Source organism: Westerdykella ornata (genome assembly GCF_010094085.1).
Source record: "Westerdykella ornata strain CBS 379.55 unplaced genomic scaffold EI97scaffold_5, whole genome shotgun sequence".
Classification (NCBI taxonomy): domain Eukaryota; kingdom Fungi; phylum Ascomycota; class Dothideomycetes; order Pleosporales; family Sporormiaceae; genus Westerdykella; species Westerdykella ornata.
Window position 1 is genome coordinate 985,978 of NW_022986855.1, and position 26,551 is coordinate 1,012,528.

Consider the following 26,551-nt stretch of genomic DNA (forward strand, 5'->3'; position numbering starts at 1 on the left):
AATTGGACTGGAGTTTCCGTTTGTGGGGTAGTTTGCAACAGGACGCGGATGGGGAAGAACGGTATAAAAGAAGGGGTGGTATAAAAGAAGGGGTGGTATAAAAGAAGGGGTGGTATAAAAGAAGGGGTGGTATAAAAGAAGGGGTGGTATAAAAGAAGGGGTTATCGTGCATTTTTGTAGAGGGAGTTTGATGTTTGTGTTTTTTGAGAGAAATTCTCTGATACGACTTTTTAACCTTTTCCTGAGAGACCGTTAAGGACAAGGTCGACATTGACCTAGGCGGACTACCGTTCTACACTTCAACACCAAGGAGATAGCGTGAGGTCACGCAACGCAACACAATCGGTACTGACATAACGTACAACGAATCCAAAGACGCAATACAGCAGCAAATATGGCCCCGAAAAGATCCAGGCCAGTTGCAACGGGCAGCCGCACTGTACGTCACTCAAGTTCAATCCACTACTTACCTATCCCCTTCTTCCCCCAGTCCCCCTCTGTCCTATCCCCTTCTCTCCCCTTCTCTCCCCTTCTCTCCCCTTCTCTCCTCTATCTCTCCCCGGTTGATTCCCTCCCTCCGCCTCTCGTTACACCAGAAAGTCGGCACCCACTAACTCCCCTCTCCACAGAGCCCCCGCCAATGCACCCCACTCTTGCCCTACAACGAAAACGCCGCCCAGCAAGAAGCCCTCGCCCGCGCAGTAGCCGCGCGCGAAGCCGAAGACGCACTCAGAGCGCGGAGACGAAGGGTGACGCGCGCGCAGACCCGCGCTGCTGCCGCTCCTGTTCCCGCTGCTACGACTTCTCGAGGAGGCGGGAGAGGAAAAGCTGCTGCGGGAGCCAAATCGAAAGCCGCACCGGCAACCGGGAAGAAGGGCGCCGCCGCCGTCGCCAGAGGTACGGCTACTGGACGTGTAACCAAGACGAAGACTGCACCGGCTGCCACTCGCGGTGGCAGAGGAAAAGCCCGTGGGACGGGGCGTGGAGGAGCGCGTGGAGGAGCGCGTGGAGGAGGTCGAGCTAAAACAGTAGCTCGCAAGACGAGAGCTCCCACGCCGTCCGACAGCGAGAGCGAGAGCGAGAGCGAGAGCGAGAGTCAGTCCGAGTCGGAGCCTGAAATCCCCAATTCGACTCAAAGCCACCGCTCCACGCAGCCGCGAAGCCAGCAAAGCCAGCAAAGCCAGAGCCGCTCGGCAGGCCAGCAAGCTTCCACGCAGAGGAGCGCCTCGTCCGGTCTGAGCACCGCTAAGACGATGGCGACGCCGTCGACCATCAGGACGACCATGCAGCAGGCTGCCACTACCGCCGCCAACAAGTCCTCTTCGTCCCGTGCTGGATCCAGCAACGCAAGGTCTGCGCCCTCGGCACAGCAAGAGCTACCGAACACGATCCCCGAGACGCAGAATGCGGAGTACTCACCCACCATCGCGGATTCGTCGAGTTTCAACTATCCTCACCTTCCCTCTACAAAGAGCCAGGGCTCGCCTCCCACGCAGCAGCCCCGAAACCAGCAGGGCCAGGCCCGTCTGGCGGTTCCGACTGCTCACAAGAGCGTCTCTTCAGCTGGAGGGGGTAGATCCGCCTCGACTAAGAGTTCCAGCTCCGGGATGCCGCACTCGCCGCAGTCGACGTTCAGGAATCGGGCTGCGGTTCTTGCGACGCAGGCGAATTCGAGTGAGAAGAGGTCGGGTGATAGCGAGACGCGGAAGACGCGCGGGGTGAGGGATTTGTCCAAGTCGCCCGGTTCGAAGAAGAGTTCGAAGGCCAATAAGGGGAGCAAGGGGAGTAAGGTGGGTTCAGGAAGGGTGAGTAAGAGCGCTTCTAAGGCAAGTTCCAAGTACAAGTCTATGTCGCTGTAGAAATCTGCGAGCTTCGAGCGGGTTGACTAAGTCAGCAAGACGGGCAACGGCGGTCGGAAGGAAGGCTGGCGCTAGCGTGGCTTAGAATGTCGGAGTGGGGTTAGGGAAAAGATACCCTTTTGTTTTGTTTTCCTTCGAGTCTGTTTATGTTGGATAGATTTTGCAGTCTGAGCAGTCGGGAGTTCTGATAGGGGCTGGCGTTTTATAGTTCGTTATGTGCCTGTATATTGGTGAAAATGATGTATTTGCCCTTCGTTCAGGTCGGCTGTAGATGAGAGTTCCGCGAGGCTTATATGATGATGTGAAATGTTCCGTTTGACGGAGGTATTGCTGATGAGAAAGGGAAAAGGTGCGGAACGTGGGCTCGCCTTCATGACATGCATTGCTCGAGCATATCCCGCAATGTCTCCAATTGCCCCGGTCAAGATATAATGGAGCTCAAAAGAAGAAGGAATAAACGTTCTGAGCGGATTGGTTCCAGAGCATCCTCTCGCCGATGTCATAGATGATGATGTAATGCCTTAGCGTGACAGATTAAACAGAAACAAAATGCAGAAAAAGCAGGAAAATAAAAAACGAAAGGCTAAAATCAGAAGAAAGCTTCACAAAAATCACCTACCTCAGTCCAGTGTCCCAGAAAATATGACCCTAGATTCAAGAACCCAACCGACTGAGTACATAGATATAGCTCTTCCACTTGTACCTCTGTTACATCCGTATACCAGCGTACGAAGTTCTTTTACAAGTTCCGCAAAGCTGGAGACCGAGAACTGGAACAAAATCACAGGCCCGCGTGCCCTCTTGCAGCCAACCAACGAGCTCACACTTCCATTGTCAAGCGTAAGGAAACTCTGGTCTCACGCGTGAAAGGAAAGAAGCAACCGAGCACGCGTGCCTTAGCGGGGCTCGGGCGAATCCCAATGCAGTGAGAGCACGGTGGTCATGTTTCCGGTCGCCGCGGTCGGCAGCAATTTGAGAGTGAATATACCAAGTGCTTTGTTGTTGGTGTTTTACGCGAGGAACCCTCGCAATTCTGAATGGGAATCGGAAAATCGAGGGGATCGCCGATTCGGACATTTTCCTCAGATTGGAGATCTCGGGTTCCTGTGCGCATCGAGCTCAAGGGGACGCGTATTCCGTACGATAGGTAAATCGGCTTTCGCAAGACAACGGCCTCTGAGCATGGGCAAACTCGAGGAAATCGGCGATGCTTTACAGATCCAACGTGTGTTCCGAGGACTCTCCAATTCGAGCCTCCGCTTCTCCCATCATCGACATTCAACCCAGTCATCTTCTCTCCTTCAAACCCCAGCTGTTCGCACCCAAAACAACCCAGGATCCAGGGGACAAAGTACTGCAACCGCTACGATGCAAATAGACGGATGCCAACGCATCATGCTCCTCCACCACCAAGAACAAGACGTCCTCGCAAGCGAGTCTCACTTCCAAAATACCCTTGGTGATCGTGGACCAGCCAACCGGCAGTATTCCGAATCCCACACATATCCCACATACCAGCCACAGGCGTTGATTCGATGATGGGCCACAGACCAGCTTGTGCATCCGTCGGCTCATGTTCAGGCAAAAAGCGGGAGCCCTGGATTTGCATTCTCTTATCCTGGGCGATGGCAGTGCAGAATTCTCGATGCGGAGACCGTTGGCGAGTAGGCAAAGGACGTCATCATGCAGCACGCGCTCGTTCACGTCGATTCCTCGAGCGCTCTGAAACAATATCTCAGGTTCGCGTGTAGACGACCTCTGGAGCCGGTCCATACAGAGGAACATGTCGTTCGACCCCGGACCCAGCTCTCAAGGTGTAGCTCCCCACTGCAGTCAGCCCAAGGGTGAGCGTCTGCGGCATGTTGTTGGCCGTCGTCTGCGCAGTAGGAGTCTAGGAGAGATGATGCCGACATTGCTGATGGATTCCGCCAAGCGTCGTCATTGGACCGGTGGCCTAAGGAAGATACATATCCGAAAGTACAAGTGCTGTCTGCACGCGGCGTGGAGGTGGCGTCCTGGGATTGCATTTGGCGACAAGATCGAGTGAAGTTTGAAATTCGATATCCCGAGACCCGATTTGCGGAGGATGGATGAATGTGCAGCGTTCTGGAGGCGGATTGGCTCTCCAGGACCTGATCAGCGGACTTTTCCATGGTGAGTTACTCCGTACGGAGTATGTCTGCATTACGGCCAACAGCAGAGCGTGCCAGACGCCATGTCGACGAGGAAGGTGGTGCTCCCCCGAGAACCTCCACACTCCCAACACGAGAGTAGTTCCCTCAATAATAATAAGCAACCAACCTTCAGTTCGAGGCAAATCGCGGCAGTGCTCTCACTTCCTGACATCTCTATCCAACGGGACCACAGATAGTGATAGCTTGCTCTCGTTCGGTCTTCCCATCTGGTCTAGACGGGGAGAAACTTGAATCCTAGAAAGATCAGATTGGATAGCAGAACTTGTGCACTCGCCACAACGCCACATGTAGCGCCACATTCATTCACTCGCCACAAGATATAACAGAGTACACAGTAAGGAAAGAGATGCTGTGGCACAATGTGTTCCGCCGATCAGTGATCAACGATGTGTCCGATTAGGCCATCCTTGAGGAGCTCCTTCTAAACATAGAAATTCGAATAAGAAATTGTAAATCTAGGCGATTCATTCGTTCGGCTCTCGTAACCGTAGAAGATAGATCGCTGCTCGGTGGGAGGGGGTACGCGTACTGTGCACGTTGAGTTATTAACCACTCCAGCAATATCTCCGAACTCAGCGGTAGTACAGCTTGATGAAGTGCACTTGCATTCCATCTTCTCGATAGAGGGTGGCGAACGACTACACAATACTCCGCTGGGACGAACAAATCTGGAGCGATAGGCCGTGGTCCACTGGAGTCGCAGAGGGTTTCCGCTATGCACGAGTACTCACTCCATGACCCCTACTTCGTAAAATGCGCAATAACCATTACTGAAGGAGTCCAATCCACATGTTCGAAATCTGACACGATTGACAGAGATCTAGGCAAACACAGGGTGGCTTGCGGTCATTCAATTTTGTAAATCCGGGTGTTGAAGCGTTAATTGTTGAATTGAGACGCGACACGTTGTAGCGCCACACCTCCACCGAGCCACCCTTTTATAGACGATCGTTTGCCTAACCATTGTCCGGCAGGTAGAATTCGACTTCCCCGGAATAGTACCTGTCATTGTGGGATCTCCGGGTCAGGGCCCGTCACTCGCTTCCCCTGATTGGCAATTCCTAAGCGCCTCCTATGTAACGCTTCGTAGGGAACATGCGGTGAGGTCGACTGACAGCTGTCCATGTACGAAAAATGTACCGAACAGCTGAGACTTCACTGAAGCCGACATATGGTGACACAGGACCAGCATCTCTGATGATATACATTCTCACTCGGCCGTCAGCCGTTTCTTCGATTGGAGACACGCGCGAAACGCCCATATGGTCGTGTCAACGGTGATCGATCCGGCAATTGAAATATCGGAATCGGATTCGCGCGCCAAGTACTGTGTACATACTAAGTAGAGACCGAAGATACTAGTAGAGACGCCATGATGCTTCGATCAATTTTGCCATGTGATATGACGACAAGTCTCGGGCGCCAAAGCTCATAGCACGCAAAAGTGGAAAAGCAAATCTCACATTTCGCGCTAGATGCCTCCGAGGGGTTCGGCCTTCTGGGCCACTTCATTTCCCCCTTGCGCGCGGCCCGAACTCGGTGTTAATTACACTCATATGTTTGATGACACTGTTGTGAGATTGTGAGGGGGGGTGGAGCGCCCTTATTCAAAGTGAGGTCCACTGCCTCAGATCCGAGGAAACGACGGGACCAGTGTCCAAGATGAGTTCAGAGCGCGGCTGTGGATATGGGCAGGAAGATAGAGGCACAAGCCGCGCCGAGGAGCTGACTCGTGATGCGTTGAGTGGAGAGTCTGAACGGGACTCCTACATCGTGGAAAGCGTAGTGATAATATTATGAGAGCGATGGGTGTTGTGACGAACGGCCGTCACGCTGTTGTTAGCAAGACGCTGGCAACGAAATGATGTCCCGAACGGCGTGAGTGGCAAGTGCAAGATGTATATGCGAATAAGAGATATGCTATCGTTGTTTAGACATAGAAGAGGTATCCCTGAAGGCAATTGGGGCGATTGCGAGGGGTTGGTAGAGAGAAATTAGACAATAATAAAGGGAGAGAAAACAGCAAAAGGGTATAAGTCCAAAGGGAAGAGCAGTCTTTCGCCAATATGCCGGAAGGAATGAAGGCTACTTCTTCGAGTTTGTCCAGACAACCGATTACCACTCCACCTTCTCTTGCCCCATGCGTGTACGTAATGGTGTATGACGTCCGTCGTTTGGGTTATGTACCGGTCATTTCCGCCAATCTTAAAAGTCCAGTAGGTGAAAATGTTAATGGGTATCGCAGAATGTGTAGACAATATAAAGCAAAGCTCGTAAACGCTAGTGGGTTCTTCGACATATTGAGAAACAGCCCCATGAATCTGTGAAAGCCTGCTGCCACAAAGCTCCTTCGAGAAGTATTTCGGCAGCTCCTCGCGTGTACGGAAAGTACAATGTCAGTCGTCCCGTCGTCATCAATCGCCAGGATTCCAGAGAAAATGTAATCGGGACTTGTTCAGAAGAGGAGTCGGAGCTCGTAGCCAGTGGAATTGACGGTTTCGATGGCGCCTACATCTCCGTCGACCTGTATGTCCGTTGAACCAGCATCCCACTCGCGTTTCAAGGGCTGCTGTGATGAGGTGATTTCGTGGAATTCAGCGACCATATCCTGTTGTTCGGGTATCTCCCGTACAGCATCATCGTCCATGAGAATCTGAAGGCCTTTCTCATTGATCCGGATAACCCTCGTAACTTTTGTCGGCTCGATATCAGCCTTCATGGATATTCCGCCCACAAGAGCCTTCAATGTCCGTTCCAAGAGGTAGACGGCGCGGAAGTAGTTATCGCTCGGCACCCGCCCAGCAACCCTTGGTTGAACGAAGAAACAAGCAACTGTGCCTACAATCAGCTGATGATCGTTGCGAAAGTACCAACATACACGTACCTGGTTTGACCATTGGTTCCGGTGGCGGGACATAGGAAGGGTCGACACCCACAGCTTCAATCCACCCAGAAAGGGCATGATCGTCACTATACGGCCTTTGCACTCTTCGCGGTTCATCCGAGCCATCTGGAATTGCGGAAAGAGGTTTCAGATCACCTGTCGCTGTTTGAGGGTGGCCTCTCCATTCGTTCGAGGACATCCGAGACGGCGGTTGGAACGGAGCCGGTTGCTGGAATGAGGAACGCCGATGACCGCCGGAGTGGAGTGATTGGGAGCTCGGTGTCGGAGATACAATGGACGAGGTTCCAGTATGGGAACTCTGGTGCTCCCACATGGTCGAATCTACGTTTGTATCAATCTTCGAAAGATCCATCGTGCCGGACAGCTGCACGGGATGAAGATCTGGGTCGTCGTGCTCATCTCCCTTTAGATAGAGCACGCTAACCGGCCTCGTGGAACTGAACATATCCTGGAGCGACTGCAGCTTAAGTTGCAAGTCTTCTTCCGCCGCCACGCGCGCACCGGAAGCTGAGCTATTTGAAGACATGGACCACGTCCTCTTGTGTTTGGGCACCTTCCCTGGTCGAGAACTGGGCGCAGTTTTGGATACCGATCCACTGCGCTTGCGCTTTCCGAAGTCTTTCATTCCAGATTCCACCTGAGCAATCTGCTGTTTCAACTTGTCGATGGTCTTCTTAACGTGTGCTACATCGTTGGACAGCTTCCGCTCCGCTCCATGGTCTCGGAAGAGCTTCACTTTGCAGTAACAGAGTTCCATTGCCGGGGGCTCTGGAGGCGATCCAGGTCCGGCGGAGACGACTTCGGTTTTGGCGCATAGACGAACCGGTATGCCTTTGACGCCCTTCGAGTGACTGAAGTCCGTTGAGAGGAAGTTGAAACGCACAGCCAGTGAGCACTCCGGAGGATTGTTGTGCACTGGAATCCAAGTGACGGCGAAACCATCGAAGGAGGCGGACTCGAGCTCCACCCGCGGCCGGCCTTGCACCTCCCCACCCCCAGCCTGGCTCGGATCGACGAACTCAACCGCTTGAAGGCGTCCGCCTCTTTGATGCGCCTCATTAGTCCCGCGCCCTTCTTTCCAAAGCTGCCAACAAGCCGCCGGCCTCTGGCGCTGCTGCTCATCCTCGAATGAAATGCGAATGTACGTTCGATACTTGAGCACTGTGTTGGAAGTCTGCTGAGGCAGCGCAGTATCTACCAGCGTAATCGTATATGCTTGCCCCTTGTTGAGGTAGGTTACAGGAATCTCGTCCGCATTCTTGATCATTGCCGTTGGAGCATTCAAAGTAACATGAAACCGGAACCTTGTCAAAGTTAGCACCTGAAAATCACCGGTGAGGACTATATGTTGTAGATAAAAACTCAGAACTATAACTTACGAGTTAGCTGGTTGCTGAGGAAGGGTCGGGGCCATGTTTTGCTGGAAGGGTTGCGGTTGAGTAGCGTAACCCACTACTGGAGACTGCTCCTGCATCTCGACATCCGGCATGACGTTGTCCAAGGGGGACTGTTCATGAACCTGCCCAAGCTGCGCGTGCTCAAACACGGAAGGTTGGTGACTGAACTCATGAGGCGCAAAGGCGGGTCCGTGTTGGGACGGCAACGAAAAGGGATTTTGGTTCTGGAAGTGTTGAGTAGACAATGCATGGGGATTGAAACCGTGAAGATGGCCAGAAGGCGCCGGTTGACCAGCATGTACGCCGCCTTCAGAGGTCGGTAGTGAGAGCGGGGTGCCTAGGCCGAAGCTGAAGCCGGGCGTGTGTAGGTCTCCCGCCTGGCTGTGATAGAGGGTGTTCGTGCCGCCAGGGGTTGGCGTGTAATATCCAGGCGGTTGGTTGGCGAAAGAAGCAAACGCGAAACTGTTGGGATCGAGAAGTGATGGCGTAAATCGCCATTGTTCTGTATTCCCTCGCGGGGTTGGGTCCGCGTCTTTGATGTCTTCGTGATCGCCAAAGTGACTTCAATAACAAACGCAGTCAGCACCTTGTCACAATCGGGGCGAAATCGACAGGTTACTTGACCATGGGCGCCTTCTCCAGCAAGATTTGACATGCGCGACTTCAATAGAAGACATGAGAAGATGGCAGATGGCGTGGGTGGTGGGAGGGGTGCGATGCGCCGGGCGCGGACATGCGGGCAACATACCGAACATTGTGATGCGCTACGTCGAGCGCATCCGTGAGGGACGGCCCAGAATGGTTACCGATGGACTGCGAGCGAGTGGTCGACGCGACGTGAGGGAAGGCCGCCTTGAAGTTCTGAATGAGCTCTTCATTCGGCTTCTGTGAATTTGTTCTGCAGCCCAAGTCAGGTCAGGTACGCACGGCCGGGGGGTTGCACATGCTACGCGTGCGTTCCCCGCCAGAGGCCACCGAGGGAAGCGTAGCGTCGCGATGGACATACCGATTTCGAAACATCGCTGGGAAACTCCAAGCAGATGCGCTGTGCAATCAAGAGCATTGAAAGAACGAGTGAATGTCGGGGAGGATGGGGAGGCTCCGCGACCAGTCGACGAAACGAGAGGGTAATGCCACAAGAGCGTTCAAGCCACAGACGACGCCAGGGCCGGCGTATGCACTGAAGGGTCAGCCGTCTTTTATTCGGGCTCGACGGCATCAAACGGCAGCGCTTGGGGCCCGGTCAAAGCGCGTCTGCTGGATGCATGGGCGTCTGGCATCCACCATGGGAAAGAGACCGATCGAAAAGTGGACATGGAGAGCTCGGCGCCGTCCCTCTCGGGACAACGAACACCGCCTGTGGACCGTGGTGTGTTGACAGCGCTGCGCACCGAGCGGCGAAGAGGGTGGAAATGACTGGCGGCGCCCAGGGAGCCCTGGGAGCCCCGAGGGGTCTGAAGGGGAGCCGTGAAAGGACCCGGGCAAGGGGCCTACGACTTGCACAGCCACTACTGCCCTGCATCGTCCTCGATCTCTCCAGAAGCTTTTGCGTTGTCTCTCGCGTGCCTCGAACAGGATGGGATTGTCGCTGCAGTTCATCGTCGGTAGAAGCTTGCACCCTCTACCCGGTGCCACGCGGTCCCAGCCCATTGTTCCTCGAATGCCCCCTTCGCCTGCCACAGAGCGTGCCCTCCACGGGCTCCCAGATCTGGCTCCGGTAATTATTGGCCTTGAAAGAAAAGATAACTCCCCCAATTTCCATAGGGCCGCGGCTCCACGACTCCCTGGCATGGCATTTGCAACGGCGCCCGCCGAACAATGACGACATCTGCCATCCCCTCCCACTGCAAACACAGAACTCTCTTTTCCCGCATGACACTTTTGTTGCCAGACGGCGCACGGTGGCCGACGGGACTTTCCCCGCACAGCATGCCAGTGATGCCCCTCTGCCGCTGTGCCCTGGGAGGCAACGCAACGAATGCCAGAGTCCTGCCGCCCACCCTTCAATTCTGCTTCTCCACCCAATTTCCCACATGTGGGCGGCGGATGAGCGACGAGGATACGCCCGGCTGTTCCGCTGCGAAACGGCGCCCTCCGGCCAATCTCAGCGCTCCATCGACACGAACTCAAATGAGCCGTTCGCTTCATCCAACTCGCCCGCTGGTCGCCTGGTCAGACGTAGTTTTGCATCTTGTCCCACAAAAGCCGAGATTAAGGAGCATTGAAATCTGTTGTTTTCAAACCTTTCCCATCCATCCCAAATTGGTCTACGTCATCCGAAAGATATGACACCCTCTGGCAGTGCTATTGACTTGTCGCTCTCATGTCGAAGCACACAATCACCCTAACTGGACACTCGTGGTATGTATGCCGAGAAGATCATGGATCTTTCGTCCGGGAATCTGCATTGAGCCGATCAAATATAAATAACTGTGGCGGAATCCAGGGGAACATTGGACTGCCACAGTACACACAACATGATCCCTGAAGAGAGGCGAAATCTCTTTTTGCCGATTGTGCCTCTCAGGATGCCACGATTGGGCGAGATATGTCGATCTGTGGCGGAGACGCCACAGTTCGGATACATATTCCCAGGACGCAGTACGGAGTACTCACTGCGGTACCGTAGTTATACCGCCAGTAAAGAAGATGCGCATTGTCGTCGATACATCGTACAAAATCGCCGCCCTTGACATCTGAGCGCGCCTTGATGCGGTCAAATTGCTCATTGGCCCAAAGTCAGTGGTCTTACGCAAGTGTGAACCTGCAGAAGCAAGATATCGTATGACAATTATTGCGAATGGAGATAGGACATTGTTCGTAGTAGTTGGGAAGCGCTGATGTGAGATCATCGTGCCTGTCAGAGTTGCTGGTTTTTGTCACCGGGGTTCCTTGTCGTACAATGAAAAAAGTGCCAATGCCATCTCATTCATCCTCTTCGACGTCATTCGTCCATTCCTGGAAAATAGCAATAATTCCTTGCAATAAGTGTGCATGATGGCCTGGTCAAGTATGAAGAACCATGAGACTCCTCTCAGAACTGTGCCGCACCTGCTGTTACGGCATGGGAGACGCTGTACGGAGTACTGTCCGTTGACGGGGTAGGGAGACAATGTTGCTTGTTGTATACAAGTACAGGTAGGGATACATAAAATGCTTTGATGTGCTAGAAATCGAAGTCCAGTCTCTGAAGACGATGTTACGCATATTGTGGAATACCGTGGAAGACAATGTTTGATCCAAGTAATCATTTCCGAACTAGAAAACCCTTGCATAGACCACGGTACGCTCTGTTGTCATATGAGCGTTTACTTGTACCAGGATACCGTAATGCCACACGCACCATCAAGCTTTCACTAAATGGCGATATTCGACAGTACGCAGACCTGCAGATAGCTAGACACGATCCGTTGCCTGATGTGTGGTAACTCCTAAAGCTTCGTTGTTGAGTTGATTTTTGCTTTCCCAAGCGATTTCAGGCTCCCCTTCCATGCCGCTTGGACTTCGACAAGAGCTGCTTCGAGTCGCCAGTTGCTGTTGCGACCGGCTTACGCTCGACCTGTCACGGAAAGCCGTTTGTACACTAGAGCTTGAATTCGGTCGATCGTTCAACCTGCCCCGGTTTTGCGTTGTTCGTAGGCTGGAGGTGGGACCTTCCCTCCGTGTTCGGCCCAAGGGGGACTGTACCGGACTGGGTATCTTGGACGGCTTTATCGTAACATCTGCGCTCAAAGTTTGCACCCTTCGTAAGGAGGCCTCCGCAACGTCATCTGTCACATTCTCGGAAAAGTCAGATGAAGACGTTGACTGTGGTCCGGACGGAGATCTTGCTCGTGTGAGATCCCACTCCCTAAACTTGTCTGTGAGGAGGACTAGCTGATCATCACCTGGCTCAAAGGAAAAGTGCCGTTCATCCATCGTGGGCGGAATGGAGAGTTGCGCCGGATGGAGATGTGTCTCTTCGCCTCCGGTGGCGACCGGCGCGTTGTAATCAGCACTCTTGTGTTGGTAACTCAGAGATGAATCGTCCGTCTGAGACCCGCGATCACTCTCAGTTTCATAGAGCTTCATAAGCTTGGACACGAAATCCTGGGCATTGAGCCCTCGTCGACGAGCAACCAATGTGGCCAGTTCTTTCAAGGCTACGAAGGCCTCGAACTCGGCGCCGACCTCCAAGGTGACTTCTGCTGGCATTTTGCTCGTTCTCAGTACCCGCTCGCTAGAGTCCGCGCCACCGGAATGATTGGATTGCGGGTCGGGAGAAGTAGTTGACAATTCGGACAGGTCCAACTCGCTCTTTACCTTCCGGGACAGAGTCAACTGATGTCCAACCGTAGGGGGCGTGCCAACATGGAGTTCTTCTGCCCGGCCTTGGCGCAGAAGCTTCTTTGAAAGTGCAGCCATTGATCCGGATGGTGAAGTCGGGCGGTGTAGAATAGCTATAGGCGTCAATATAATCACTTAGAGCTAAAAACATGGACTCCTACCTTTCTGGCTCCTGACCTTGATCTCGCTATCGAGCTGATCCATGGTCATTGGCTTGTAAACCACCTCGGGTTGGTCTGATGAAGGCGTCTTGCGTGGACGCTCAACGACTGAGCCTTGCCTAGCCTCCATGAGGCCGACCATGCCAGGGGCGCCCTGGGCAATCAAGAGCTCGAGACGTCGGATCTCATCCTGATAACGAGACTTTTCCTCGCCCCAGCTTTCCTCGGCAATTTGAAAATCATCCAGAGTATTCTTCAACAAGTCGTTCAGACGCTCCTTCTCTTCTCGAACCTTTTGATAGTCCTCGAAAATTCGTAGGATCCCGCTATTGTGCTGTACAGGAAGAGGGATCCATCCACGATTGCCAATATGGGAGCGGATGTGTTGCAGAGCAAACAGAGGATCGACGGGCGGTTCTGGCTCAAATGGAGCATCTTCATCCCAAGGTTCTGGGAAAGGGAACTCGGGTTTCGGCCCGGCCGTGAGCGACAAATACTCGGACAGATATCGTGCAAACTTGGGCCTAGTCTCATTCCTCGCGCGGGGTGCCGGCAATGCTGATATACTTGAACCACTATCTCTGCGCGAGCCGTTGGTATCATCACCTCGCGAAGCCGCGACGTGGAGGCCGAGAGCGGACTGTGGTCGGCTGTCGTGTAGAGTCTTCCTCCAGAAAGGTTTGTCGGCCTTTGCAGCGGGTGTCGTAGCTGGCTGATCAGTCGGCTTCTCGTTCTCGGTCACACCATCACCTGTGCCTTTGACTTCAAGCGGCGTTTTTGGTCGTCTGTCGTGAAGTTTCTTCCGCCACCCTTTCTCAAGCATGGTGCTTCGCAATCTCTGTGATCGGAGAGGTAGACAGGATAGAGAATGATGTTAATGAAAGACTGAAAGGATGTTGCAAATGTAGTGAGGAGGAGGTTGAGGTTGAGGGGATGAAGGTCGACGTTGCGGTAACTTCATCGCGCTTGCCTGGTGTCTTCACAGGGAAGGAGCGACGGTCGTGGAAACAGAATCTCGTGACCGCCTCGTTCACCAGCAAGGCGGCCTATGCAAGTTTGTACTTTCATTGTCGATATTATCTTCCAGGCAGTGAAAGAGCCGGAACTTTCATATTCGAAGGCCCTGGCCTGCAAAGGCACAGAACGGCAGAAGGAACGGAGATTCGTCTGCTACCATGGGCAGTAATAACTTCTGATGCAGATTGTCCTGATGATGAGAACAGATCAAGAAGAGTATATATGTGACAGACTGGAAGTGTAGATGCTGACAAGTGTAGAGAGAGATAGATACCCGAAATAATGGAGACGGGAAACAATGACTGCGCAGCTAAATCTAACCATTTGAAATCCACAGTCGACACAGAAATAAGAATACTTCACATTGCCTTGAAGGTAAAGGTGGCCACTGGTCGCTCATCATGTCTCTCCCGTGAGTACGCTGCAGAGGGCCCGGTTCGAGGTCTCTCAAACGTGGAACCACCCCAAGAGAACGGGACACTGCACTTGAAAGACTGCGATCGATTTGACAGGCCTCGAATCCGAGGAATCCACAGAATCGAAGACAAAGAAGAGTACAAGATGGGAATGTCGGACTTTGGAAATCCTCCAGACTAGGACTGTGCTTACTACACGTCGAAGGGGCGCCATCCCTGATTGGGGTTTAGTGCGCCAAGCCATAACTTTGTGAAGGCATCGGAACTTGGGAACGTCCTTATTACAAGACAAACGACGACATCGTAACCCAGGCCTTGACTCCCTTGTTACCGCGTTCCTCTTAACCCCCCACCTGGACCACACTTTTATTGTCGCGATCATGTGAAAACATCACAGGCACTCCATTCAATCCCATCTTGGCTGCCTCATGCCTTGTTTCGGGTTGGTCTGGACGCTGTTTCAGTTCTGTCCCAATCCGTTATATCAGCAAAATAATCCATGAATTTATGGATATGAACAGGTTCTTCAGTTGGGCCCCAGAAACCGTCCTTCTCGTATTCAAAAAAAATGCAGACGCAAAGCAGTCAAGGGACTCTTATATGGGTGATGTGGACATCGTACCACAGAGAGACAAAGGTACCGTCCAAAAACATGCTTCATTTTCAGTTGTGAGCCTCCTTCTCAAACCAGCCCCGCCCACACCACCTGATACGCACACTCCCTCACACCTCCGGCACGGAACGTCTATCCAAGGGGTTGGAGCGGGAGGATCTCTTAGTATCCAAACCATGTTCTCTCCCGCTCCGGCCACTCTGAAGACCCAGCCCGCCTGGAACGTCACCCATCCGGTTTCACAAAATCCTCCGACGCAAGAGACAAGCCTTCTAGGTCCGATGTGCGGGTCTCAAGTAGTTGCGGATCACTGCGTTAGGTTTAGCAGTGTGGGACGTTCATGCTAGGGCTGGGCGAGCTTTAAAAGATGCGGAGGCCCTGGCAACTGAGATTCTTCATTCTTCCGCTGTCCATTTTTTTTTCTTCTTTTCGAAGTCAAGTTGTCTTTTCTGCTCTTCCTTTCTTCAAGTTTGATTCATTCTTTTGTCGCCGGGCGACGTATACTACATATCATCACAATCTCTCGACAAACCCACCTTTCGTAACCTTTACCTCCAAAAACCACCTATCTCAAAAATGAAGTTCACCACCGTCGTCGCTGCTATTCTCTCCATGGCTGCCATTGCCATCGCCGCTCCCACTCCTGTCGCCGAGGGTAAATCTATACGCTTCCCATATCATAATCACATTCTGACAATGCCGTAGATGTCCAAGCCCGCCAGAACCACGGCATGTGCGTCAAGGCCAACCAGGGCCAGATCGAGCAGATTCCAAACTGCTAAGCAAGCAGCGAGCGGGTGGGACGAGAAGAGAATGCCATGTATGCTACTGTCAATGTCACGACACAACACAACATGCATGACTCGAGAGTGTTGTGAGAGATTCTGTTCGGCGCCAATTTTCTTTGCCTAATGGCGATTCAATCCAGGAGATTTAGACACTTTGGTTGGGCAAGCTTTATACAACACAACATGACAAAATGGAGTAATTTGATGTGGACGTAGATGTCTACGTCTACAGCATCGAGGGAGACCTTTTGCGCACCGAACCGATCCGCAGTGAATTAATTGATCATATCAGTGGCGTATCTCTTCTATATCCGACACTCATTTCTTCGCTTTTCCCTTTTCCCGCTCTGTCCCTCCATCTTCGTCCTTCCCATGCTCCCCCGCAACCATCAACCCAAACACCTTCCTCCTCTCCGCCACCCTCCACCCACCCGCCTCCTCATACCTCTCCACAAACGTCCCCACATACCTCCAATCCCTCTGCCTCACCTCCCTCACCAACCTTTCCAGCCGATCAAATGGCATCCTTGGGCCTCTGTGCTGCGGTCTCTCCCTCAGACCATCCCTTTCGTCTTCCTGATGTAGCTTCCGGTAATACTCTTCAGTTTCCCGGCGGACGCCCACAACTCCGCATAACCTCTGCAAAGCCACCAGTGCAGATTCCCCCCGCTCTTCCGAGACCCTCCTGAACCCAGCGGCTTTTTCTCTCAAGTCGGCGTACGTGGGGCACGCGAGCGCGAAAGCCACGAGGGACGTTATGAAATCGATGTACGACGCCAGATCGTCCGCGTCCTCGATATTCGCGCGATGGGAGCGCAGACTCAGTGCTTTTATCTGCGGGAAGGTTGGAGGAGGACGAGGACGAGGAGGACGCGGTGTGGGCGGAGCGTACAAATCCAAATCATCGTCGCCATCTCCGTCATCCTCACCGTCATCTTCAACGGAATCTCCCCCCCTTAATTCACGACCCTCTCCATCATCTTCCTCGACCTCCCACGTCACACCCAAACCCTCACACTCCACCATCCCCCTCACCACCTCCGCGACCCCTTCCTCCCCCTCCTCCTCAAACACCTCATCCAACCCCTCCCACAGCCCCCTCGACCCATTAACAACATCCCTAATACCAGCAACTTGCACCCTTCTCTCCCACTCCCTCTGCTCCTGCCGCGCATCCCACTCCGCCCCAGAATCCTTCCTTCCCTCCCCGCGCCTCCGAATCCCGCGTCTCACATCCCGCCGCTCGTGCCGCAACGCCCGAATCCGCCGGTAGAGGAGAAACCGACTCAGCGATATCCACCTCGTAACGGCGCTCACGTCCGACAGGAGCGTCATCTCCCTCTCCACACCCGTGAGAAGTACCAACACCCTCTTCACACAGTCTCCATCCCAACCCATCCATTCGCCCTCTCCTCCTCTTCCTCCTCCTCGTCCTCCTCCTCGTCCTCCGCAGCCCTCCCCACCCGCACCACACCGCACCTCAACCCGCAAAAAGCACCCCTCAGAGCAGACGACCCTCAACCCCCAATACACCATCCTCTCCTTCTTCTTCCTCTCCCTCTCCATCTCCGCCTTCCTCCTTGCCCTCCGCGCCTTACTCGTCGGACTCCCCAGCGTATCTTCAAAGTCCCGCTCCATAGCCCCTACCTCCTCCTCCTCCTCGAGCGGGATCTCGCCATCCGCGCGCACCTTGTTCAACGCCATGCACAGCTTTCGCACTTCCTCTAGCGCTTTCTCGCGTTCTCGTCTACCGCTGGCGCTGGAGCTCTCGTTGGTGTCGGTGAGCGGGATACCCCGACGGGAGAGTGAGAGCGGGATATACCATATCGGACCCCCTGGATCGAGCCCTGTGTTACCATTCATTGATGCAGTCACCGACGTTAAACGCAGCGCCTTCTTCTCCCTTTCCGTCAAAACATCCTCTCCATCCGTCCTCTTATCGTCATTGAACCCAACGATCCAGCATCCCTCACTTCCATCCCCAGCGACCCCAACGTCAACGTCCTCACACAGAACCCCCAATGCGCCCTTGACCAACTGCAATGGCTGCGACGAGGAGCGCACATGCGGATCGCATAGCTGGGGCGGGACGGACGCGGTGCCGAGCAGGATGAAGGGGATGTCGATGTCGAAGACCTGTGCGCCTGGTGTAGTCATGTATCGCGATTGCTCGGATAGCAGATGTTTCTGTGTCAATTACGTGGCGGACTGATGTGTTCCAAACCGGGTCTACGGAAATCATTCGAATTCAAGCTACCAGCAGCGATAGATGTCAATGTTGGGAAAGCCATATGCATAGAAGAGTAGAAAGAGAAACAAGAGAGACAATGTAAAATACTGAACAAGTAAAGTCGAATGAATAGCAAAGTGTCCGCGAGACAAAGAGCTGGAACAAGAAACAAGTGACCTCTATCGACAACCTTGGAAGACAATGAGCACTTACTCAACCAAAGGGTTCTTCCACCATTGTGACACACTTGAATGGCGTTGCAACAAAGATTTCGGCGAACGAGGTCTAGTTAGCACACACCCACAAGTCCAAGAGTACATTCTATCGAAAATGCGTCTTGACGTCTTCACTGTGTATTTAGTAGTTCCAAAGCATCCCCGCAAAGAGTCTGTCTATACCAGCGTCTTCTTCGACTTCGCACAGAATGCGAAATCATGTCAATGCCGCACATTCCTCATTCCAGCAGGCCAGCGCTCCATGAGATAACTGATCTTCATCAGCTGTAGACCGGACGTATCCATCACCGACTGCTTCTCATCCTACTCCTCACCCTCACCCCAAAAACCTTCTAAGCCTCAGCGTGAGTGGTCGTTCCAACAGCCGAAGTTGCCGCCTCAGGACCCTTAGCCTCAGCATCAGACGATCCACCAGCTACTGAGACGGGCGCACCCGCAGCGGCGTTGCCGTCCGTAGCGATCTCATCCTTCTTCTCCTCCTTCGCTTCCTTCTCCTCCGTCTTGTCCCCCTTCTTCGCCCACTTCGGCGGCCTCGCCCATTGCGGATCATGCCAAGGTCCCGCATCGCTCAACTCACATCCGCCTTCGCACTCGCACGTTCCTCCGAACTCCTTGGGTAGGTTCTCCGCCGGAATCTGTGCAAGGAGCTCCTTTTCGTATCCACTGCCGAGGATGTGGATCTTGTTGACGGTGACGGGATCGAGGAAACGCTTCACGACGCTGAACACCGTTGAGAAGCCCCAGGGCGCGTTGATAACGTACAGCTTCCCCAAACGCTCGGGGTAGTAATTTTGCGAGATGGCTGAGATCTGGCCTAAGTATCCGTAGACGGACGTTGCCTTCGCGATGCCCACGCCCTTCAGATCTGTAATGGTGCAGGAGGTTTCGAGGAGGTAGCCGGCCTTGCGGGAGCAGGCGGGCAGGCGCGGGTCGGCCATCTTCTCGTACTCGCACACCAAGTTCTGGATCATGCGTTCCTGGGTGGTGATCTTGCCTAGAGCGGTCAGGTCGACGTTGCCGAGCTTCTCAATGTATACGGGACGACCGTCCTGATGGAATGTCAGCAGAGGCCAGAAGCTAAAGCGAAATATGACGCATCGTACCTTATCCGTCTTGTGGTAATACTGGGGATAGTACTCGAAAACCTGGGGCTTCTCCTTGTATTCGAAGGTGCGGACCAGCTCCTCGACTCCGACACCTGCGAACTCCTTCCGCCATTTTTGGAAGTCGATGAACCTATGCCTTGTTAGTAACCAAACTGGAATCTATCCAAATGTACATAGTTTTGGGAACACCGACATCTGCTTGGAAAGCTGAACATTGAATTTTCGCGCACGAAGGAACCGTAGCTAGGACGATGTTTAGCCATACGCCAGATGAAAGCTTACACCGATTCGAGTGCATACCAGGGTCAAGGTATCCAGGTTGTCGGTATATCCCTCCGCCTCAAGCATACTCCGCAGCTGAAAGACCTGTGCATCCTGCTCTGGCGTTGTATGCCCAGGATGGCCGCTCTGTGGGATGGGGGCGATTGTAGGGTAGTCATAGTCGTCGTATTTGGGATCGAGCGGTAGCTCTTTAGGTGCGGGGGCAGCCATAGTGAGCGAGGCGGTGGTGGGGGAACGGCCGTCGAGTGGGTCGGTAGCAAGGAAGAGGGAGGGTGAGAGAGGGATGAGAAGGGGGAGAATGAACTGCGTGTCCCTGGCGACGCGGAACAAAACAATGATGCGGAGGGACGAGCGGGGAGTGGCCAAGCAAGGGGAATCGTCGGTAAGGTTGAGGAGAGAGGTTAGGAAATGACGAAGTAGGCCTAGGCAGAGTGCACGTGGCGCCGCTTGCCGCGCCGAGACGGAGGAGGTCGTTCACAGCCACATTTTCAAAAACCTTGGGGATTCGGCTGCTCTAAGTCAATGGCATACCAAAGTCCGAAGGGACATAGCATCAATCCAATGTCCCTCGATGATACACCGGTCGAGTACTTGTGAAGGCAGACCATGGACCTTGTATTGATTCGCGGACCCATTTGAACTAAAACCCACAGTAGTAACTCAACACTCAGAAATTCAGAATCCAGACACCGTCTCTCAAATTGACGCCTAAACGATGGAACACAAGTGGCAGTCAAGGAGCTCCCCTCAAACACCTAGTGAACAGATATTCCAAGCGTGCGCAAGACATGATGCCCATCCCGTCCGATCCGCCCATCCATCCCATCCGTCCAGCCGCCATTGGAAGAAACTGTACATGCGGAAAAAGGTAAGGTAACAGGAATTGCACCCCTCCCTCCACTTATGACCGGTTGCCATTTCTCTCCTTATCCCTCGCTTCCTTCTTCGTGTCCTTCCTCGCCTTGACCACATATTGCGCAAACAAGGCGAGATGGTCGCTTGGGAAGTGGTAATTCGGGAACCCGGGAACCTTCGCCAAATAATCCTTATCGACCTCGCCCAGGAGGCCAATGACCTGGAGCGTGTTGGTCGAGTACCAGATATAGTCGAGCACGCCGACGAAATTGGGCGTGTAGTTGGTGAAGGCTAGCTCGTTGATCGACGCGTAGCTGGATTTCAGACTGAAAGGGTGGGATATCCCATCTCGCGTAAAGTTTCCGTAGTTGCGGCTACCCAGATCGGAGTGCGAGTTGGAGAGGCTGCCTTGGGTTATTAGGTCGTAGACGCCCGAGTTGGGGAGGGAGTTGAAGTCGCCACAGAGGAGTAGAGGTATCGATGCGCCATCCGAGTACTGCACTGAAGGGCCCGGTTCCTGAGTGTCGTCTGGTATAGACTTGCCCTCCTCGCCGTCGCCGTTAGAAAACCGGAATACTTGCTTGTCCGTGCAGGGGGGCATTTTGGCCCACCGGTTGGCCAGGTTGGTGATCTGCTCCATCAAGATCGCCACTTGAACGAGCTTGACGTCCGTGAAGACGGGATTCCAGAAGACATGTACGTTGCCAACAATGAGCCTTGTCCCGGTCGTGCGGTTTTCCAAGAAGGCAACAACAGCAATATCGTCTCGGGGCATGACGCGGTTGAAGATGTCGTGTTCGCCCTTCATATCCGGCCGATTGATCGCAGCGTTGGCGAAATCGATGAGTTGCTTGTCCAGCAGGATGAATTTGCTGTTCTTGTAGAATATCGCGCATCCATCGACCAGCTTCGCATCCTTCTCAGTCATGGTCCTTGCCCTACTCTTCGGCCAGAACACGCCCTTGTAGTCATTGTGTGCAAGCTCTCCTCGGAAGTAGTTGTTGAAGCTTTCCTGGTCGATCTCCTGGAGACAGCAAATGTCGGCATCCCTGTGTCTTAGCTCCCCCAGGATGGTTTCTCGGCGGGTCTCCCAGGACAATGCTGCGCTAGGCGTATATCCGTATTGAGATTGAGTGCAGTACTTGTCGCACAGAATATTGTAACTGAGGGCGGTAATTGTCTCTTGATCGCCTTCATAGGTCTCATCCACGACAATCCAGTCTCGCTCAGGTGGAGGAAGAGGAACTGCAGATGTTAGCAACTTGCGTGACGGAAAGAAATTAGGGGTGTACATACTCGGTGCATTCTCGCGGAAAAACTTGATGAGTTCCGCGGTGCCTTGCTCCACGATGATCGACTTCCAACTCTCTGTGATAGGGTTGCCATCGATACCCAGGATCTCGAGCTGGTACAGAGAGCCAATCTCGGCGGGTAGAGTCTCGACCTGGTTGTCAAAGAGTAGGAATTGCTTCAGCTGCACAAGCATGCCTATTTCGGGAGGTACTTCTCTCAGTTCATTGAGTGACACATCGAGATGGGTAAGAGACCTCAGATTGCCAATGGCCGCAGGTAGGCGCTGCAGCTTATTGCAGTTCAGATATAGCTTTGTCAGGAAGGGATAGGTGTCGAAGATGTTCACGGCCAAGCATCTCAGATTCTGGCCACCGAGATCCAGAGCGGTCCACACATGGTTGGTCTTGCTTTGGTCCGCGCTATTTCCTGCCGGTCTATTCCTCTCCTCTGTTTCAGTCTCATTTTGAATGCCATTTCCAGTACCGCCCATGACGCTCTTGTTCACGCTCGGATGGTTCCTAGCATACGAGTGTGATTGCGTCATCTCCCGAGCGCGATGAGCTAGTTGCAGCTGTTCCTGCCAATTCTCGCATGCTGGTTTGCTCAGAGTGCTATGCACGCTTCCCGGAGTACCGTTCTGTAGATGGGACGGGGCGAAATGGGGCTGTGCGTTCGATAAGCCGCCGCTCGAGATGGGGTTCGATATCGAATGCTGGTGACCCATCATACTGGCATGGGCCCCGGTTGCGTGCTCTTGGTGTTGTTGATGGGTATGTCCATGATGATGCTGATTTTGCGTATGCTGTTGGTACTTTCCCATCATGGGCATGTAGCCCCGGTGGCCGGGGCCACCATTCAGCATAACATTGTGCGTCTGATGGGGGTGGTTCTGGTTGTACATGGCGATCTGCTGCGGAGACTGCGGACCGGAAGAGCGTGAAGGAGAAAGGGAGCCGGCGTTGAGAGGATTGCGGCCGCTAGCGGTAGGCGAGCGGACGCGGGAAGGGAGGTTGCGATTTGGACCGGGTACGTGGAGTGGGTAAAACGATTGTCCAGTTAGTCTCGAGTAGGCCGAGTACTCTGCCATCAAAGGGGGAGTAGCCCGCCGGCGCGTGGTTCAGCCGCTCCCCGGGGTGGTGGTCGGGCGAGGTGGAAAGTTGAGGTTGGGGTTGTGGGGTGGTTGAGAGTTATATGCGAGGGCGCGGAGGGGATGCCAGGGTCTCTTGGTTTGAACATGCCCTTGTGTACAGCAGTCCATAGGCCTTTCACTACTGCCCACCGCCGGTCGGCGTCTATGCGGACGCTGCTCTGGTTGTGAAGCGAAGCCGGTCCGGTCGGATCGTGGTGAAAGAGACACGGGTCGACAAGAGTAGAGAGTGTGAATGCGAATGCGCAGCCGCCGTGGTTATGTATATGGTGTCTAGCTTCACCAAGGGTCAGTCGACAGTTGATGGGGGAAGGGTGGGATATCGACTCGAGGAACGAGAGGCACACTTGGAGAGCGAGGAGCCGGGAGGTGAGCTATATAGGTGGTCTCATGTGCTCGATGGCAGAGGAGCCGAGTCCAATGGCGAGGTCGGGGTGCAAAGGATAGTGAAGAATAGTGGATGCGGCGTGTTGTTGAGGCTCGCGATGGAACCGTGATGCAGTTCAGTGCAGTTGGAGTTGGCTCGCATCGGCAAATCCCCGGCCGTCACGTGAGCCGAAGCTCCCTCAAGTGCTCCAGGATTGCGAAAGTTGGAACTGGTGCTGGCATGTTTTCTATCATGTCTTTGAAAAATCACAACTGGGGTCTAACTAATAATGAGCGGCTTTTACAGTGACAAGAGCGCATCAAGGGCGACGCGTGGAAGGCATGTGGTGCGGCGAACCGACTGCCCAGGTGGACTTCAATCGTCCCCACTGGCTCCGAGTTTGGTCAGTGATGCTATCCCGACCGTGACACCATGATTCGTTTAAAAATCGCCTATACCACAGTAAAGGGTCTTCATACTTGTGGTAAGTACTGGTACCTCATAGCTGCGCGTAGAACTCAAGTTCGAGAGTGTGACTGCACCAGCTGGCGTCCACATGTACTGTGTATCTACTTCCAGAGCCCCCTCCATCTCCCTGAAAAGACAGATGCATGCTCCATCACATCGCAGGAGTGGCTCCTCTCTCTCCTCCACAGACTAGCAAGCCAGCAATCCAGACGCCACATGTCCCGCTCCTTCAACTCCACTCTCCTGCCGCGAACAGCCATGTCTCAACGAGGAGGATTATTATACGTCCTCCCACAGCACGACGTGATTGGCCCCTCCGCCATCCACAGCCTAGACGACTCCTCCTCGGCTGAACCAAGGAGCCAAACGAGAGGCAAAGAGCTGTTCACCTGCCCACTCTATGGACAGGCCCTCTTTTCATCCGGAACTTGAACCCCCTCGACAACGCAACCGTGGTACCTCTTGCCATTAGTGCCAAAGTTTAATCTCTCTCCTCCATATAGCTACTCCATACAGCAGCATCTTGCATTATTACATCTCATCACTTCTCCCTCCCCCCATCAACTACCGCAACCTCTCTCGGTGGTGTCGCGAGCTCCTGTGAAGCAACTGTCCCGTTCTGCTGCGACGCGACCCCTCCCGTCCGAACCCCCTCGCGCTGACAGCACCCCCGGCCACAGCCTGCTTATCGGAATCTCGTTGGGACCGATTACCGTACCGTAATATCGAGGCCCACGCTAGTAAAACAGTGGGGTTAGTGGGTAGCAATGGCGGAATGGATGATGGTGTGCACCCCTTATTGCCCTGCGTCACTGCGTCGCTTCTCTAATTGAAACAACAGTATCGCTATGCTGGCAGTGCTGCCAATCCACCTCCCATACTCCCCAAGACGGCTGAAGCAAAGCAGTGGGACCTGACGACGACCGACGCCCTCGGGAGGACCATATCTGCCTCGAGCACCGCTTCGCCTGCTCCCGTTGCATCCGTGCCCATGGATACCGCCCGAGGTTCCATGTCGAGTGCCTCGACGCAAAGTGTAAAGGACGATGGCGCCGTGCTTTCGAATCCCATTGTCCTGCGTCATGGACGACGATACCTCCGAGACCTTCCGTACCCCCTCCCATGCGACCTTCCAGAGCTTCAAAGGCAGAACCTGCACACGCTGCTAGTCGCCTCGATATTCGGTCGACCCTTGGGGTCCACCCCATCGCCCCAGAACCCGCCCAAGAAGGTACTCGAAATCGCATGTGGCAGCGCATATTGGTCGTCACTGTGCCATGCGTACCTTACCGACCTGGGCTATGAGGATGTGTCCTTTACTGGGCTGGACATTGTCCCATTGGCAGCCGATCTGCGGCTACAAGGAATTGACTGGAGATTTGTACAGCATGATCTGCGCAAGATCCCTTTACCCTTCGACGACGACGAATTCGACATCGTGGTAATGAAGGACCTGAGCATGGTTGTCCCAAATGGCGCACCGACACAGGCTGTGCTTGACGAGGCGATGCGAGTGTTGAAGTCGGGAGGGACACTGGAAATATGGGAGACTGATCATCTAATCCGGTCGATCCTCCCTCATCCTCCGCCGCCCCCGGGGAAGAATCCGACCGAATACGCCTGCGCCGTGTCAACTGGAACCTTCCTGATCTCCCCCATCACCCCCTTCGCCGACGTGCAGAACAAGTACCTACAAGACTCCAACATGTGGATCCAAGAAGCCCTAGACAAGCGGAAGCTTTGCACAACACCCTGCGCTCGTATATCACAAATGCTGCTACAAGAGACGGAGACGCTTTGTGATGTCGAGAACCGAAGGGTGGCTATCCCGCTCGGAGAGCTTCGCTGGGAACGCGACGGGGCGGCAGATAGGCACCCGTCAAAACGCCGCGGGAGCCAGACTGGTAAGACCAGGAAGACTGAAGGTTCCAGTCTGAACGAAGAGCAGGCAGCGCTCCGATATACCGCGCTTCTGGTCGTCATACAAATGATTGAGAGTCTGGAACCATTGCTGAAGGAAGTCAGCGGGAAGAACCAGGAGGAGTGGCAGCGCTGGTGGGGTTCGATGATGACCAATCTCCTAGAACAGAAAGGCGCGTCTAGTGGGGAGTGTCTAGAGGCTGGGGTCTGGTGGTGCCGCAAAGTATGAGCTCGGGATACCCACGTTTGTTTTTGATTGATACCCGAAACTGGTCGAAAGAATACGTTAATCGACCTCGACTCCGGCGGCTAGGGCCACTAGACTGCTTGGGTTCTGAGGATTGTGATGTGACCGGGTCGTGCACTCCGACCGCTAACAATCAACTTGTTGACTGCGGGGTCTAGGACGGTGCATATCTATGCTTCAACGTTCGATAACGCTTGAGAAAGTACCTGAGTCGGAATTGCATTAGCCCTATAGCCGCAAGCCGACGGTATCATACCCACAGTGCTTCGATTTCTGCAGCAGGCAGTTAGCGATCCAATTGACATGCCATGGCATCTATTTTTCTCCTACCTTTCTTCACAAACTCGGCCCTCTCGATGCCCTTCTTAATGGCCTCTTCGTCGGTGAGATGCCGCTGGTTGAAGAACGCCTTGTGCAAGCGGTTCCGGAAGTAGTCGTAACCTTGAGGATAGTCCCGTCCCATGTAGAGCAGCTCTGTCAATATCAGCACGAAATCTTGGAATATGCGGGGTGGACATAGTTCGAACCTTTGTAGATGCGCTTGACTTCGAGACGGAGCGCAGGGTTGGTGGACGCCATAATGGAGGAGATTACACAGTCAGAAGACGAAATGAGGCTGTTACAGGATCGTTGTATACTCCTTGGTAATGCTAGCATTCGAACAATCGTGTTGGGGACAGTCGCGGGGTGGAGCTCGGACCGAGTGCGCTGACGTAGGGCGTA

The 26,551-nt window shown here is 53.8% G+C and overlaps 11 protein-coding genes across 11 annotated transcripts; 5 read left to right on the top strand and 6 right to left on the bottom strand.

Moving 5' to 3' along the window:
* Positions 1-131: 131 nt before the first annotated feature.
* Positions 132-1,965, top strand: EI97DRAFT_256020 (uncharacterized protein). The gene is made up of 2 exons (XM_033794177.1): positions 132-439; positions 630-1,965. The coding sequence occupies exons 1-2, from the start codon at positions 395-397 to the stop codon at positions 1,857-1,859; spliced, it is 1,275 nt and encodes a 424-aa protein (XP_033656023.1). The 5' UTR covers positions 132-394; the 3' UTR covers positions 1,860-1,965.
* A 617-nt stretch (positions 1,966-2,582) lies between these two features.
* Positions 2,583-3,479, top strand: EI97DRAFT_256022 (uncharacterized protein). The gene has a single exon (XM_033794178.1). It carries the CDS (start codon positions 2,802-2,804, stop codon positions 3,396-3,398), a length of 597 nt encoding a protein of 198 aa, XP_033656024.1. The 5' UTR covers positions 2,583-2,801; the 3' UTR covers positions 3,399-3,479.
* On the bottom strand, positions 3,479-4,231 carry EI97DRAFT_256045 (uncharacterized protein). The gene has a single exon (XM_033794180.1). It carries the CDS (start codon positions 4,010-4,012, stop codon positions 3,560-3,562), a length of 453 nt encoding a protein of 150 aa, XP_033656025.1. The 5' UTR covers positions 4,013-4,231; the 3' UTR covers positions 3,479-3,559.
* A 2,278-nt stretch (positions 4,232-6,509) lies between these two features.
* Positions 6,510-13,666, bottom strand: EI97DRAFT_456875 (uncharacterized protein; the record flags this gene model as incomplete). The annotated part of the gene is made up of 6 exons (XM_033800774.1): positions 6,510-6,886; positions 6,939-8,263; positions 8,339-8,917; positions 9,105-9,241; positions 11,909-12,795; positions 12,844-13,666. 6 exons carry the CDS (start codon positions 13,664-13,666, stop codon positions 6,510-6,512), a joined length of 4,128 nt encoding a protein of 1,375 aa, XP_033656026.1.
* Positions 13,667-14,569: 903 nt separating this feature from the next.
* EI97DRAFT_256282 (uncharacterized protein) lies at positions 14,570-15,415 on the top strand. Its single transcript, XM_033794181.1, has one exon. It carries the CDS (start codon positions 14,784-14,786, stop codon positions 15,234-15,236), a length of 453 nt encoding a protein of 150 aa, XP_033656027.1. The 5' UTR covers positions 14,570-14,783; the 3' UTR covers positions 15,237-15,415.
* A 50-nt stretch (positions 15,416-15,465) lies between these two features.
* EI97DRAFT_456876 (uncharacterized protein) lies at positions 15,466-15,671 on the top strand (the record flags this gene model as incomplete). The annotated part of the gene is made up of 2 exons (XM_033800775.1): positions 15,466-15,544; positions 15,595-15,671. The coding sequence occupies 2 exons, from the start codon at positions 15,466-15,468 to the stop codon at positions 15,669-15,671; spliced, it is 156 nt and encodes a 51-aa protein (XP_033656028.1).
* Positions 15,672-15,986: 315 nt separating this feature from the next.
* On the bottom strand, positions 15,987-17,971 carry EI97DRAFT_486698 (uncharacterized protein). The gene has a single exon (XM_033802167.1). The coding sequence runs from the start codon at positions 17,832-17,834 to the stop codon at positions 15,996-15,998; it is 1,839 nt and encodes a 612-aa protein (XP_033656029.1). The 5' UTR covers positions 17,835-17,971; the 3' UTR covers positions 15,987-15,995.
* Positions 17,972-18,556: 585 nt separating this feature from the next.
* Positions 18,557-19,741, bottom strand: EI97DRAFT_358910 (uncharacterized protein; the record flags this gene model as incomplete). The annotated part of the gene is made up of 4 exons (XM_033794930.1): positions 18,557-19,192; positions 19,247-19,379; positions 19,443-19,492; positions 19,550-19,741. Coding segments are annotated over 4 exons (1,011 nt in total), but the record flags the coding sequence as incomplete, so codon positions are not given.
* A 679-nt stretch (positions 19,742-20,420) lies between these two features.
* Positions 20,421-22,990, bottom strand: EI97DRAFT_256322 (uncharacterized protein). The gene is made up of 2 exons (XM_033794183.1): positions 21,683-22,990; positions 20,421-21,631 (listed from the first exon to the last, which is right to left on the bottom strand). Exons 1-2 carry the CDS (start codon positions 22,764-22,766, stop codon positions 20,433-20,435), a joined length of 2,283 nt encoding a protein of 760 aa, XP_033656031.1. The 5' UTR covers positions 22,767-22,990; the 3' UTR covers positions 20,421-20,432.
* A 1,093-nt stretch (positions 22,991-24,083) lies between these two features.
* EI97DRAFT_431718 (SAM binding motif-containing protein) lies at positions 24,084-25,965 on the top strand. The gene is made up of 2 exons (XM_033798001.1): positions 24,084-24,446; positions 24,503-25,965. The coding sequence occupies exons 1-2, from the start codon at positions 24,429-24,431 to the stop codon at positions 25,808-25,810; spliced, it is 1,326 nt and encodes a 441-aa protein (XP_033656032.1). The 5' UTR covers positions 24,084-24,428; the 3' UTR covers positions 25,811-25,965.
* EI97DRAFT_431719 (LYR motif-containing protein 5A) lies at positions 25,826-26,469 on the bottom strand. Its single transcript, XM_033798002.1, has 4 exons — positions 26,356-26,469; positions 26,159-26,302; positions 26,089-26,101; positions 25,826-26,034 (listed from the first exon to the last, which is right to left on the bottom strand). The coding sequence occupies exons 1-4, from the start codon at positions 26,405-26,407 to the stop codon at positions 25,983-25,985; spliced, it is 261 nt and encodes an 86-aa protein (XP_033656033.1). The 5' UTR covers positions 26,408-26,469; the 3' UTR covers positions 25,826-25,982.
* Positions 26,470-26,551: the final 82 nt, after the last annotated feature.

Coding starts and splice junctions, on each gene's coding strand:
- EI97DRAFT_256045 (XM_033794180.1), bottom strand. CDS start 4,012: ATGGAAAAGTCCGCTGATCAGGTCCTGGAGAGCCAATCCGCCTCCAGA.
- EI97DRAFT_256322 (XM_033794183.1), bottom strand. CDS start 22,766: ATGGCAGAGTACTCGGCCTACTCGAGACTAACTGGACAATCGTTTTAC. Junction 21,632..21,682: donor TTTCCGCGAGAATGCACCGA/GTATGTACACCC, acceptor TAACATCTGCAG/TTCCTCTTCCTCCACCTGAG.
- EI97DRAFT_256020 (XM_033794177.1), top strand. CDS start 395: ATGGCCCCGAAAAGATCCAGGCCAGTTGCAACGGGCAGCCGCACT. Junction 440..629: donor TTGCAACGGGCAGCCGCACT/GTACGTCACTCA, acceptor CCCTCTCCACAG/AGCCCCCGCCAATGCACCCC.
- EI97DRAFT_256022 (XM_033794178.1), top strand. CDS start 2,802: ATGTTTCCGGTCGCCGCGGTCGGCAGCAATTTGAGAGTGAATATACCA.
- EI97DRAFT_256282 (XM_033794181.1), top strand. CDS start 14,784: ATGGATATGAACAGGTTCTTCAGTTGGGCCCCAGAAACCGTCCTTCTC.
- EI97DRAFT_486698 (XM_033802167.1), bottom strand. CDS start 17,834: ATGACTACACCAGGCGCACAGGTCTTCGACATCGACATCCCCTTCATC.
- EI97DRAFT_431719 (XM_033798002.1), bottom strand. CDS start 26,407: ATGGCGTCCACCAACCCTGCGCTCCGTCTCGAAGTCAAGCGCATCTAC. Junction 26,303..26,355: donor AGTCAAGCGCATCTACAAAG/GTTCGAACTATG, acceptor TGATATTGACAG/AGCTGCTCTACATGGGACGG.